At 40.0% G+C, this 14,586-nt stretch overlaps 1 protein-coding gene across 1 annotated transcript in view; it reads left to right on the forward strand.

Moving 5' to 3' along the window:
• Positions 1 to 961: 961 nt before the first annotated feature.
• LOC140172444 (scavenger receptor cysteine-rich domain-containing protein DMBT1-like) overlaps positions 962 to 14,586 on the forward strand; it is a 64,944-nt gene continuing 51,319 nt past the window's right edge. Inside the window, 12 exon segments of the mRNA XM_072195595.1 lie at positions 962 to 1,271; positions 3,833 to 3,997; positions 4,624 to 4,758; positions 5,859 to 5,891; positions 5,894 to 6,002; positions 6,926 to 7,126; positions 8,238 to 8,437; positions 8,608 to 8,690; positions 9,605 to 9,779; positions 9,970 to 10,133; positions 12,941 to 13,085; positions 14,002 to 14,316. Coding sequence (XP_072051696.1) covers positions 1,085 to 1,271; positions 3,833 to 3,997; positions 4,624 to 4,758; positions 5,859 to 5,891; positions 5,894 to 6,002; positions 6,926 to 7,126; positions 8,238 to 8,437; positions 8,608 to 8,690; positions 9,605 to 9,779; positions 9,970 to 10,133; positions 12,941 to 13,085; positions 14,002 to 14,316 — 1,912 coding nt within the window. The 5' untranslated portion in view covers positions 962 to 1,084.

Genomic DNA, 14,586 nt, shown 5'->3' on the forward strand with positions numbered 1-14,586 from the left:
GACGCTCGTCTGGCAAATTCTGAATGAATAAAGTCGCTTCACGTAATGAGTAAGTCGTACTTGATTGGTCAGTTTTACCTCCGAGTAATGAAAAACTCTAACATGATCATGATTGGTCAATTTGGCTCCACGGAGCAAAAAGTCAGCTATCGCGTAGCAGCTCCACGTTAATGGCGGTTGCGCCTACCATATCAGTATCCCATGTGATATTTCTATTGCAAGAAAATTTTATTTGTTGTCACGTAAATCACAGGTTTCGTTTAAATTAACTACCTGGAAATTAAATTAACTAATTAGTGAGGACCGGTATTTTGCTGTGGATATGTTTAACTGCAATTTTGATGTAAAACATTTGAAATCCGCTGTAAAAAATGTGATAATATTTAACTCTTTGAGAAAATATTTATATAAAGGAATGCATGTAAAACCAGGTGCAATACAATGTACATTATTGACACACTATCACTCTCTTTATCTACGGCAATAATAGAATATCGATTTCAATCGAATTGAACACATTGCTCAGTTTTGAGTTTGTAGTTGACTACTAAGCGACCTAAGCGATCGATTGCTAGCCAATCAGATAGAACTCCTTTTCTTGCGTTCGGTGAAATACCACTCGCCCGTCGCTCACCAACGGAGTATTAAATTTATATTTATCGTACATAGGAAGTCGACACTGTGCCTCATAACTTTAGAACCAAGTATGCTAGACCTTTGGTGTTTTCAGTATATGATAGCCTAATGTTACTACAAGGTAATAATTATAGTAACTCATTTGTCAAAATGCCTCCTTTGGGCCCCATGGAGCAGATCGTGTCACAATTATGTCCAATTCAAGAAAACGCATTTGAAAATTGATCTTTACATATGCACCTGTGTATTATTACAAAAATGTGCCCACCTTATGACATGCGACCATATAAATAATAATGATCAACACAATACTACTTTCAGTTCGCCTCAAAGATGATGAATCAAGCTCCTCGCCATCTGAGGGAAGAGTAGAAATCCACACAGATGTTGGCTGGGTAACCGTTTGCGAGATGGTTTTGATATCGATGATGCGGAGGTCGTATGTCACATGCTTGGCTTCCCATCAGCCATCGCTGCTCGTAGCTATGCCAAATTGGGCGAAGGTACCAACCAAACACAGCTGGGTTATATTGACTGTGATGGGGATGAGTGGACGCTGTTAGATTGTGAGGCGGGAGACGTGGAGCATTCTAATGACCATGGTAATGATGCGGGCGTATCATGTCAACTTCCAGGTAAGGCACAATGCATGGGCTGTTCCATTTAATATCTGCCATCCCCCTGTGGAAGATTTTGGAAATATGTTCCACAGGGGAGTATGAATTTCAAATGGAATGAACATGTTAAGCAGCTCCATTTGAGACTCACCCTCCCTCTCTGGAAGATTCAGGTTAAATCTTTCATGAGAGGGTGTATGAAATTCAAATGGAGCTGCCTAATATCTCATTCCATTTGAAATTCTTACTCCCCTGTAGAACATGTTTCCAAAATCTTCCACAGGGGGAATGTGGATTTCAAATAGAGTAGCCCAATACCCATGTGGTAGATGTGGTGGATAAGAAACATGGAGGGAGTATGTTTTTCAAAGGGAATTGGCTAGGGTTAATTATTTTAAAACTCATACTCCCCCTATATGGCTTACCTGGATTGAGTATTTCTAATAGAAGTTACCCAATTATATATTCTATTGGAAACCTATACTCCCTTTGTGGAAGACTAACAAATTCTTTCTACAGGGAGTGTGGATATAAATGGAAAAGCCCAATAATGATCAGGTTTGTTTTTCTTTGTTACATAATTGAAACCCATGATTGGATCATTATAAAACAGTGGCATGATCAACAGCAATTAAATATAATAAACACAATTTTTCATCTGATAATTTTTTATATTTATTCTAAGGATTTTTCTCACAATGCAGTGATTAAAAATGATAGTGTTCTACAGACAAGCACAACACCTAAACATTGATCCAGTAGCCTTAGCACACTTTACAAGTTGTTGTTGACCACTATGACCCCATATCATTCCATTAACACAATAGGGGCTTTACACACAACCTAGCTATTCATCTTGTCCTTTACAGCCAAGTTTTGTACAGGTTACAACTGGACAGTTACATGTCCTGGAGAATTTTAAGCTAACTCAATTTTTACACAAGGGCATACTAAACACTAGAGACCTTGCGGAATGAAGTTACTTTAACTGGAACGGCAACTTCAGAAATATCGATTGGATTTCTTGCTCAAATTTACTCTAACGCGAACGTATGGTTGGTTACTGCAACAACAGCGTCTTGTCGCTTAAACTCAGGATATGTGTATCAATGTGCGTTCAAAATAGAAGGGCATGTGTAAGAGCTTGTAACCGACTATATCCAAATGTCTCTCTTTTGTTTAGTCAAGTGGTTATTAGTCCCACTTCAAGACAAAAGACTCTACCTAAAGAGCTTCGTTTGAGTAAACATGAATGAACTCGCGATACCACTCAACATGGATTATGTCGGGACCCAGCGTTAATCTCCTTATCATATTATTTTGAAACTAGCTAGGCCCTATACGTTTCAATTAATATTCTTACGATAGTTATAGGCCTATATAGGGCCTATATAATATTATTTAATAAAGGCTCGTCAGCTTTGTCAATTTCATATTCCAATTTACTTCGCAAAGCCTAATGAAATACATATTCTTTATTTCTTTCCCCTCCTTCTGAATCTCTCTCCCCTTCCCCTCCTGTTTCCCCTTCCCTACATTTTCCTTATTTTCCCCTCCTTCTCCCCTCTATCTTGTACATGTACTCGCTCTCTCAAACTTGACCCTCCTATAATTACCCACTCGCACTCCTGTTTCCCCCTCCCCAGTGATTTTGTCAGGGTTTTTCTGTTAGGAGGCGTGGGCAGATTCTCAAAGGCAAGCGTTTTTTACAAAAATGGGCTTAAAATGGCAGAAAAAGGCCTAAAAGTGTAAAATATCACTGGCCAGCATCCAAAAGGGAGGGTCAAGAAGGAAGACAAGATGTCCCATGGGCGCCCCCTGGCTACCAGCAAAGCACCTCCTTGTCCACTTCCAATGCCCTCACTCTCCTCCTCCCTACCCCTCTCTTACCAGGCACAACCTATGACATGTTATATATAAAAATGTTATGCACCTGCTTTACTCTTCCAGAAGTATCGTATACTGCTGGCTCAAGTAAAACCAGACCATTTTACGGGAACTTAATCCCCTTGGCTTTGAAGTCAAGCTAAAAACTTGGTTCCATAAGCTGATTTGGTGTACGCCATGAGCACACACAAAATTATATATCAAGTGTGGACGTTTGGAACAAAAATTATTTTGATATAATTCAATCAATGATTTTCAGCAACATGTAGCATGTTTTTTACCCAACCAAATTAGATTTCCAATAATTGGTCTATTAACTGGATAATACATAAGTGGTAATTATGTAGTCTATGAGGAAATAGGCAAACTATTGTTCTAAATTATGACGTATTTCATCATAATTTACGGCACACTATAGATTCTCGCGTTAACTTTAACTTCAAGCGGCTTTAATGGCAGAGTGGTTTTGAATACATAATCCTCTATAATCCTCTAGACGTTAAAGTTAAAGTTAAAGTTAAAGTAACTTCATTTCGCAAGGTCTCTACTGCTAGGGTTCGAACCTGCAATGTCTCGCATCATAGTTGAACATCTTATTGATTGAGCAAACTTGACTGCTTATAGTGTCTCAATAATAAATGAATGAGAATTGAACCACTACAAAATGGAATCTGTTCCTTCATTTTTTTCAGTTCGTCTGTCAGGGTCTAATCGTCCCAACAAAGGCATAGTGGAAGTCTATGTCCATGACCAATGGGGTAGCGTGTGTGATGATGCCTGGGATGACAGAGATGCCACCGTAGTTTGTCGTCAGTTGGGATACACGGCCGGCAAAATAGGACCATATATGGGAAATGGTAACCGCTTTTATTTAAAAAAAAATGATACAAATACATTTTTGCTCATTACCTACATGTATAATGTCACTTGATTCAAGTAATTTTATGATTTTTTTTTTTTTTTTTTTTTTTACTAGAGCAACTTGCAAGGATAATGTGTGTGGTTTATTAAAAAAATGGAAAAAAATTGCCCAAATATTACAATTTTGTATCAAAATGTGTAATGTAATAATTTGTGTTCACTTCATAATCTGTTAAAGATACTTTGGTTTTGTATCCATTAATACTGATCTGATATTTCACCGATAATGATATAAAATTGGATCGGTTGAGCCCATATTTATTGGTCGAGCTATGAGTTTTAAAATATTGGACGAGACGTAGTCGAGTCTAATATTTTATAACTCATAGCGAGACCAATAAATATTGGGCGTAAAGCATCCAATTTTATCATTATTATGTTTTGGATCCAATATTATCACAACTTGGATCCATCAAAACATAATAATGCATAATGTTGGGCTGACCTAATATCCAATCCAGTTATTGGTTCAGCCTTCAAACTAGCATGAAAAATAATACAAATCAATTTTTCGATGGAAATGATATTAAAGATATTTAATGAACCTCTGACTTCATTTCAGGTACTGGACTGGTGTTATTAGATGATGTCAATTGCAAAGGCACAGAGAACTCATTATTACATTGTATGTCCCAGGGTATCGGACAACATGATTGCCAGCATGATGAAGACGCAGCCGTTATTTGTGGATACCAAGGTAACTTGGGCTTTTCTTAATACATAACCCCTACACAGCGTCATCATCCCTATATCTTTGTGTCAAAAATTGCCATGATAGTATGGCGAATCCTCTCGTTTTTCAATAGCTACGCATGGCGATTTTGTTCGAGATAGGCCGAGCGACTCAGACTAAGCATAGTACGACTATCATATGAGATACCACAAAGTTCTATTCTACACGTTATTACGATTTGCGCATGCTCTAGTATCCCATATGGTGTTGCTATTACAATGAAATTCGATTTGTTTTCAGGTAAAACCCAGGTTTTGTTTTTAATACACTAACTTGAAATTAAATACACTAATTAGCGGCCATTGCTGTTTGCTCTGGATAAATTTTTACTGCATTTTTGACGTAACGATTTTTAAATTGTAAGTTAAAATTGGGATATATTTAGTTTTGAGAATTACAATTATATAAAGGAACACATTTAGCCCATTCACCTAAAATCCAGGTGCTTGTATTATAATATTCAATCAAACATGTATATCACAATGCATATGTAAACTTTCTTTATCTATGTCAATAATAGAATATTGATTTCACCAACGGAGTATAGAGCTGTATGAAAAAATATTTATAATATAGGGTCTTGACACTGTGCCCTATTATGTTGCCTGCCACCACAAGATGAGCATAAAGTTGGTAGTTTTGAGGCATCCTGGCTGCTGAGTTGGTAATCTTTGTTTGCCATCATGCTCCTGTACAAGCCAGTAATGTTTTGCCATGAAAAACCCATTGTGCCCCCAATCCCAAAGGCCATACAGACATTGGCTTGAACAGGTGTGTAAAAACAAAGAACTCAGCAGTCAGGATGTCACAAAACTACCAACGTGTGACTTTACTCTCATTTCGTGGTAGCAGGTCACATATGGAAGACATGGCCTTAATTTCCCACTGTCTAGCTCTAACAAAAGGTCCTGATCTTACACTTTTCACAGTTTTACTGATCGAAGTGACGCGTTGTATAATTTAGTAATGCGTTCAAGTGTAATCTGTATTGCACTTAACAAAATATTAACTTACATGTACCCATGTAGGACTAGTCATTTTGCACTGTTTTATTTTGTTTTCAGTACGGTTGACAAATGGTAGCACAGCCAGTGAGGGACAGTGGAAGTGAACTATGATGGTGAATGGGGCACTGTGTGTGATGACTCCTGGGATCTTACTGATGCCAATGTTGTGTGTAGGCAACTTGGATATGAGGTGAGGGGGAGGTGAATGGGGCACTGTGTGTGATGACTTCTGGGATCTTACTGATGCCAATGTTGTGTGTAGGCAACTTGGATATGAGGTGAGGGGGAGGTGAATGGGGCACTGTGTGTGATGACTCCTGGGATCTTACTGATGCCAATGTTGTGTGTAGGCAACTTGGATATGAGGTGAGGGGGAGGTGAATGGGGCACTGTGTGTGATGACTCCTGGGATCTTACTGATGCCAATGTTGTGTGTAGGCAACTTGGATATGAGGTGAGGGGGAGGTGAATGGGGCACTGTGTGTGATGACCAGGGACAGGCGATTTGCGCGGAACTTTTTTTCCGCGCAATCTCCGCGCAATTGGCTATTTTTTTTCCTATGGGCAGGGATACATGATTTGAAGTTCCGCGCAATCTCCGCGCAATTTGCTATTTTTTTCCGCGCAAATCGCCTGTCCCTGGTGATGACTCCTGGGGTCTTACTGATGCCAATGTTGTGTGTAGGCAACTTGGATATGAGGTGAGGGGGAGGTGAATGGGGCACTGTGTGTGATGACTCCTGGGATCTTACTGATGCCAATGTTGTGTGTAGGCAACTTGGATATGAGGTGAGGGGAGGTGAATGGGGCACTGTGTGTGATGACTCCTGGGATCTTACTGATGCCAATGTTGTGTGTAGGCAACTTGGATATGAGGTGAGGGGGAGGTGAATGGGGCACTGTGTGTGATGACTCCTGGGATCTTACTGATGCCAATGTTGTGTGTAGGCAACTTGGATATGAGGTGAGGGGGAGGTGAATGGGGCACTGTGTGTGATGACTCCTGGGATCTTACTGATGCCAATGTTGTGTGTAGGCAACTTGGATATGAGGTGAGGGGGAGGTGAATGGGGCACTGTGTGTGATGACTCTTGGGATCTTACTGATGCCAATGTTGTGTGTAGGCAACTTGGATATGAGGTGAGGGGAGGTGAATGGGGCACTGTGTGTGATGACTCCTGGGGTCTTACTGATGCCAATGTTGTGTGTAGGCAACTTGGATATGAGGTGAGGGGAGGTGAATGGGGCACTGTGTGTGATGACTCCTGGGATCTTACTGATGCCAATGTTGTGTGTAGGCAACTTGGATATGAGGTGAGGGGGAGGTGAATGGGGCACTGTGTGTGATGACTCCTGGGATCTTACTGATGCCAATGTTGTGTGTAGGCAACTTGGATATGAGGTGAGGGGAGGTGAATGGGGCACTGTGTGTGATGACTCCTGGGATCTTACTGATGCCAATGTTGTGTGTAGGCAACTTGGATATGAGGTGAGGGGGAGGTGAATGGGGCACTGTGTGTGATGACTCCTGGAATCTTACTGATGCCAATGTTGTGTGTAGGCAACTTGGATATGAGGTGAGGGGGAGGTGAATGGGGCACTGTGTGTGATGACTCCTGGGGTCTTACTGATGCCAATGTTGTGTGTAGGCAACTTGGATATGAGGTGATGGGGAGGTGAATGGGGCACTGTGTGTGATGACTCCTGGGATCTTACTGATGCCAATGTAGTGTGTAGGCAACTTGGATATGAGGTGAGGGGGAGGTGAATGGGGCACTGTGTGTGATGACTCCTGGGATCTTACTGATGCCAATGTTGTGTGTAGGCAACTTGGATATGAGGTGAGGGGAGGTGAATGGGGCACTGTGGTGATGACCCTGGGATCTTACTGATGCCAATGTTGTGTGTAGGCAACTTGGATATGAGGTGAGGGGGAGGTGAATGGGGCACTGTGTGTGATGACTCCTGGGATCTTACTGATGCCAATGTTGTGTGTAGGCAACTTGGATATGAGGTGAGGGGGGGTGAATGGGGCACTGTGTGTGATGACTCCTGGGATCTTACTGATGCCAATGTTGTGTGTAGGCAACTTGGATATGAGGTGAGGGGAGGTGAATGGGGCACTGTGTGTGATGACTCCTGGGATCTTACTGATGCCAATGTTGTGTGTAGGCAACTTGGATATGAGGTGAGGGGGAGGTGAATGGGGCACTGTGTGTGATGACTCCTGGGATCTTACTGATGCCAATGTTGTGTGTAGGCAACTTGGATATGAGGTGAGGGGGAGGTGAATGGGGCACTGTGTGTGATGACTTCTGGGATCTTACTGATGCCAATGTTGTGTGTAGGCAACTTGGATATGAGGTGAGAGGGAGGTGAATGGGGCACTGTGTGTGATGACTCCTGGGATCTTACTGATGCCAATGTTGTGTGTAGGCAACTTGGATATGAGGTGAGGGGAGGTGAATGGGGCACTGTGTGTGATGACTCCTGGGATCTTACTGATGCCAATGTTGTGTGTAGGCAACTTGGATATGAGGTGAGGGGAGGTGAATGGGGCACTGTGTGTGATGACTCCTGGGATCTTACTGATGCCAATGTTGTGTGTAGGCAACTTGGATATGAGGTGAGGGGAGGTGAATGGGGCACTGTGTGTGATGACTCCTGGGATCTTACTGATGCCAATGTTGTGTGTAGGCAACTTGGATATGAGGTGAGGGGGAGGTGAATGGGGCACTGTGTGTGATGACTCCTGGGATCTTACTGATGCCAATGTTGTGTGTAGGCAACTTGGATATGAGGTGAGGGGGAGGTGAATGGGGCACTGTGTGTGATGACTCCTGGGATCTTACTGATGCCAATGTTGTGTGTAGGCAACTTGGATATGAGGTGAGGGGGAGGTGAATGGGGCACTGTGTGTGATGACTCCTGGGGTCTTACCAGAATCTTTATGCAATTACGTACTTGAAACACCCAGTCAGATGTATTTCACACCTGCTAAACACAAGTAACCCAATTATGAAAACTGGACATTGAATGTACACTCTCATGAATATTGATTGGCAACATTTTCCAATATGTCAGCGCTAATCAGACACAATAGAACAATAAATCCTGCAGTCGTTGGCTACACCATCGTTATGTGTAAAACAGTCTCTAACACATCACTAACTGTGATGCTAATGGGTGTAGGCGTTGTCACCACGCTGGCTAAGTTCATAGTTCTTGTGATTGGTAATAGAGATGATTTTTAGATTCATAAAACTTGAGAGATAACATAGGGCGAAAGGTGTCTTGTAAATATTATGTGCCAAAATAAAATAAGTTGTCAAGTAACATAAATTGACAAATATTAGGCATCAGAGCCGATATTATGCATATCCTAATTTAGCAGTGGATTTTGCACTCTACACTCATTTCTATTTATGTGCAATACTATTGTATATGGCACATACGATAGTCGTGCACTCTACACTCATTTCTGTTGGAGTGCAATACTATTGTATATGGCACATACGATAGTCGTGCACTCTACACTCATTTCTGTTTGAGTGCAATACTATCGTATGTGGCGCTTACGACAATTCTTAAATAATTCATTTATTTATTTAATAACTTCAACACCATTTATATAGTTTATATTTTGAAAATTAAATTGTTTTACATTCCCATGTCATTTTATGGCTACTTGGAAAGAAATGGCTACGCAAAAATAAAATGTGGCGACACTTACGATAGTGTAGCACTCTCCCGATGAAATGTAGCGTGAAACTATCCACTTTGACAGTATTCTCTGTTCACAGGGAGCAGAAGAAGCCACAGGTAATGGAAGATTTGGCTATGGTACAGGAATAATAGTATTGGATAACGTTGACTGTGGTGGATCAGAGGGTACGCTAACAGAATGTCGCAGCAATGGATTTGGTGTGCACAACTGTCGGCATTCTGAGGATGCTGGTGTTATATGCCGATCAGAAGGTGGGTACCAAATAGGGCGTGTAGTATTGTCGCTAAGGGAACAAAAAATTAAAACGAGTTTGGTTGATCTGAGCGTGCACATAAAGCTGTATCAGACCTGGCTTGTTGCACGCACATCATTCAGGCAATGCTGCCAATCCATTTAGATATTTTCATCTCAGATGTGCACTCTTGTTTGTAATTTTCACAGGTAATCTGAGACTGGCTGGTGATTACATTTATGGAGTGGGGCGTGTGGAGGTTTATCACAGCGGACAGTGGAGTACAGTGTGTGATCACTCATGGGATATTAATGATGCCAATGTCGTCTGTCGTCAGCTTGGTTTCCATTCTGCTAGAGCAGCCGTAGTAGGAGTAAGTTGTGAACAACATATTCTCTCGGTCTGGATTTTTCCATCTATTGCACTTACCCACTTCCCATGTCTGTCAAAGGAGACACCCTCGGGAAATCCCTAATGGTTTGTACAGGGCCTTTCAGTTCAAGTAAATTTTCTTATCACAGAAAATACCAATATGCCTTGTCTTTATTTAAAATTGATTTCCCTGAGAAGAAATCAAATTTTTTTTGGAATTGTTTCATCAAGAGGTATATATTTTATGGCATGATTTGTGATTTCCCCATTGAATGCAATGGTAAGCGTCCCCTTCGTGTGTGAGGGGGCAAGATGGAAGAGCCAAATCTCTTTAAAAGCAGCCAATGGGAAGAAGCGATCTATCGCAAGTGATGTTATGCAGACAGCCAGAATAACCTGCCCACCCACCCAAGGTAAAACGTAATGTCTGTGAATAGATTACATAGTATAGACGTTGTCTATTTACCTTCACTCTCTCCACGCAGGTGTCGACTGCATGCAGACAACATTTGTTTTTCTAATTCAAAAATTCAGAATTGTAAATTGTGATGACTATATTTGAAAACAGCATGAACATTTCATTAAAATGAATACAAACAAGCCTAGAATTGGTTCTGTGGTTCTTGAGATAGCCCTTGATACTTTGAGAAAATGTCTCAAAAGACTTTTTTCTGTTGAAGCCTAAGTGAAATGTACTGCAGCAAATGCAGTGATGAGCTAGTTTTAGCTATTTTATTTTTATTTATTTAAACTTTCTTTACCCAGGGTAGCTCCTTCAATGTCAAGCACTGATTTCCAAGGAGGCCCTGCATTTACAATGTGAACAAGAAGCATATATATATATACAGTAATAAATCAGAAAATACATAATTATAAATGGCACATGAAATTGTGAACAATTGGGAAAACATGTAAATTCAGATAAAAGACATATTACACTGGTTTTATCAAAAACAACTGCTTAAATTGAGCAATACTCATTTCTTTAAAATTACATCTACTATCATTTGGAAGGCTATTCCACAATTTAGTAGCACGTGAATGAAAAGTTCTTTTACCTGCATTAATATTATATGGTGGTTCAAAAAGAGCAAAGTTGGTTTGACTCCTGGTTCCTTTAGAGTGCATATCATGCATAAAAGTGAACTGAGAGGAAAGGTAACCAGGAGCCATTCCTTTCAGGCATTTGAAGGTCAGTGTTGCCATATAGTTGAACCACCTATCATTTAATTTATTCCAATGAAGAGTACTCATCATGTCATCAATTGGTGTTCTGATATCAGCAGAAAGAATAATACGAGCAAGCCTATTGTGAAGAATTTGGAGGGAGTTGGAGAGCTCAACAGAACAGTTAGACCAAACAGTATTACAATAATCAAAATTAGGCATAACAATTGCATTAGCAAGCATGATGAGGGTATCTTTTGGAATATAAGGTTTGACACGTTTAATTACACCACATCGCTTAGAAATACAGGAAGACATTGCATTAATATGATCAGACCAAGCCATGGTAGGATCAAATGTAACACCAAGATACTTAAATACATCTACACGCTCAATAGTATCATTATTGTAATATAAACTAACATCTGTAAAGTTTTTTAACACCCTGCTAGTGCCAAACACCATGAACTTAGTTTTCTGAATGTTTAATGTAAGATTATTATTCTTGAACCAGTCAACAATTTTAGATAAATTACATTGAAGCTTTGATTGAAGAGTAGAAGAGTCATTAGCAGTACATAGTAATGTGGTGTCATCGGCATACATAGTACATTTACAATCAACACTATTAGAAAGACTATTAACAAATATTATAAAAAGAAGCGGGCCTAAAATAGAGCCTTGAGGAATGCCAATATTAATGTTCTTAAAATCAGATAATGTAGTATTAATGTTAACAGCTTGAGCTCTATTACCAAGATAAGATTCAAACCACTCAAGTGTTGTACCTTTAATACCATAGTTGCTAAGTTTTTCAATTAAAAGAGAATGGTTAACACAATCAAAAGCCTTTTTGAGATCAAGAAATATTGCACCAGTGGCTTGTCCATTATCCATGTTTTTTAAAATGAAATCTTGAACATCATTCAGGGTAGTTGCTGTTGAGTGATTGCTACGGAAACTAGCTACAGTAGGAATTTCAATTGAAAGAACACAGCTTTCAACAGCTGTACTTGATACAACCTTATATCGCGTATTTCAAACTACAACACCACTGCACATCCTTTTCCAATCATTCAATTGGAATTCCTACTATAGTATGAGTAGGCCATTAAGCCTCTGTCCTCTTACCAATTCATATTCAGACAGTTGATAGCTTACAAGTGTGTAATAAAGGATTATGTGATTACAAGTGATTTAATCCTATAATTGTCTTAAAAAGTATCTGAATATGGGTCTGAATAAGGGTTCAAGAGGATGGGAGGCTAATAACCTAGCCTATTCATGTTGGATTCTTTATCAGACACATTATTTGGTCTTATTCAAACATTTGGGTTAATGGTGATTGCAGGTTGACGTTTGGTGAGGGCTTTTGGTTAAACTGCATTTTACCAGAGAAGAATCTTTTCTCATTTTACTAAAGAGCTTAAAAGACGCAGTTTACCCGAGCATGTTTGGTCAGTTCTGCAAAGGGTTCAGCTGGGTGTTACTGTACGCTTGTGTGTTACTGTACGCAAAGCTGCATGAGTGTTGAGTGTTTCACAATGGACACAAATTATGAAAAGTGTTCTATAATTATATTGGTTCAGGAGACATTTTTTAATTGTCCTAAATACTTTCCTTTTTTTTTTTTTTTTGCAGGGCACATTAAACCCAGGCACAGGTGATATACTACTGGATCATGTGTCCTGTGACGGTACAGAAGAGGAGCTTTTAGATTGTCGTTATGCAGACAACCATAACTGTTCCCACAGCGAAGATGCAGGGGTCATGTGTAACACATATAGTAAGTATATAGCGTCGTTGGGCAGGAAAAACCTCCTATGTGTCATTAACCCCTGAACATGTTTAAAGCGAAACCTCTTATGTAACTTTTTGGCAGTTTTGTTTTAAACATGTTCAGGGGCCACAATCACAATCTAATAATAATGCAATGAAAATAGAAATGTAGCTGACGACACAATAATGCTGGTATCATACTTTCTGCCACTTGCGTGACGCTTCATCAAGTCGATTATACTTTGGTGCAAGTGGAGCTCCTGAGTTGACTTTAATTCAACTCCTTGCGATCTGCTGCTTTGGGCAAAGCGGTGGGGTGATCAATTGGCTTGCTGCATTTCACCGCTAGTGTTTCTGGTGCAACTGCACAGCGAAGCAAAGTTGTTGTCAAAGTGGCAGGCGGGATATACCAAATCTAGCAGACAACACAAACATGTCTGGAAAACGTGGAACCCAGAAAGCTCATTCCTGGGAAATTTTGTGATCATTGTTGTTATATGATTTATAATTTTTAGTAATTTGATTATGGAAATATGATTGACTGATTCAAAAATGATAGATTGAATTGAAACAAGCAAATTACATGTAATAACTATATGGGACTGGCACTTACCAAAAATCTGGCACATAAGCCAGTATACTTTTGCATGCACATACAAATTGAACAATTCTAGTCTTTTTGGTACTGACCAACCATGTTCATTTATCATACTCAGCTCTTTAACCCAATATGTCAGTATAAGAATGACTTTTGAAAATTCAGGTATACAGACTCATAACTCCACAACTTGAGGTCACATTTTGAGAAATGATTGTCAAATGTGGGTTATGGTTGCCATGGGTACCATTTTGGGTCACTGTAACTGCAGTCATTTCATCACAAAACTAATTTTAATTATACAACAAATTGTTCATCTTTATAGCGGACTTAAGCCTTGCAGGTGGTCGCACATCAAACGAGGGTTTTGTCCTAATCAACAGTGGAGCAGATTGGCAGTACATTTGTGGTCATGACTGGGACAAAGAAGATGCTAACGTTGTTTGCCGTCAGTTAGGCTATCCTGGAGCGATTGGAGCGTACCAAGGTGGTCAGTTTGTATTGGATGCAAGTAAGCAGGTGGCCTTTGACCATGTGGAATGTTACGGGACAGAGGAGTTGCTGATTGATTGCACACATGTGGAGGCATCTGATAACTGTAGCAGTGCAGACTATGCAAGCGTGATTTGTGAACCCAAGGGTATGTTGATAAATAATATTTTGTTTTCAAAGATGCTAATTATTGCTGGATTTTTGCTTTTGCAAAACAATCAAGGCATGTATGTAAAATGTATGAGGTGTAGTCACAGAATTAGAGAAGGAGAACCCGGACTCCGTACAATAGTGATATGGTGAGAAAATTAGGGGTATTCGACGACTGTGTGCGAAGATGAACAAAAACAATTCTGCAGCTCATCTGAAGCGTCTTAGTATTCATTTGAAATACTCACTCCAGTTGTGGAAGGTACAG

The sequence above is a fragment of the Amphiura filiformis genome, chromosome 2 (assembly GCF_039555335.1).
Source record: "Amphiura filiformis chromosome 2, Afil_fr2py, whole genome shotgun sequence".
NCBI classification, from domain to species: Eukaryota; Metazoa; Echinodermata; class Ophiuroidea; order Amphilepidida; family Amphiuridae; genus Amphiura; species Amphiura filiformis.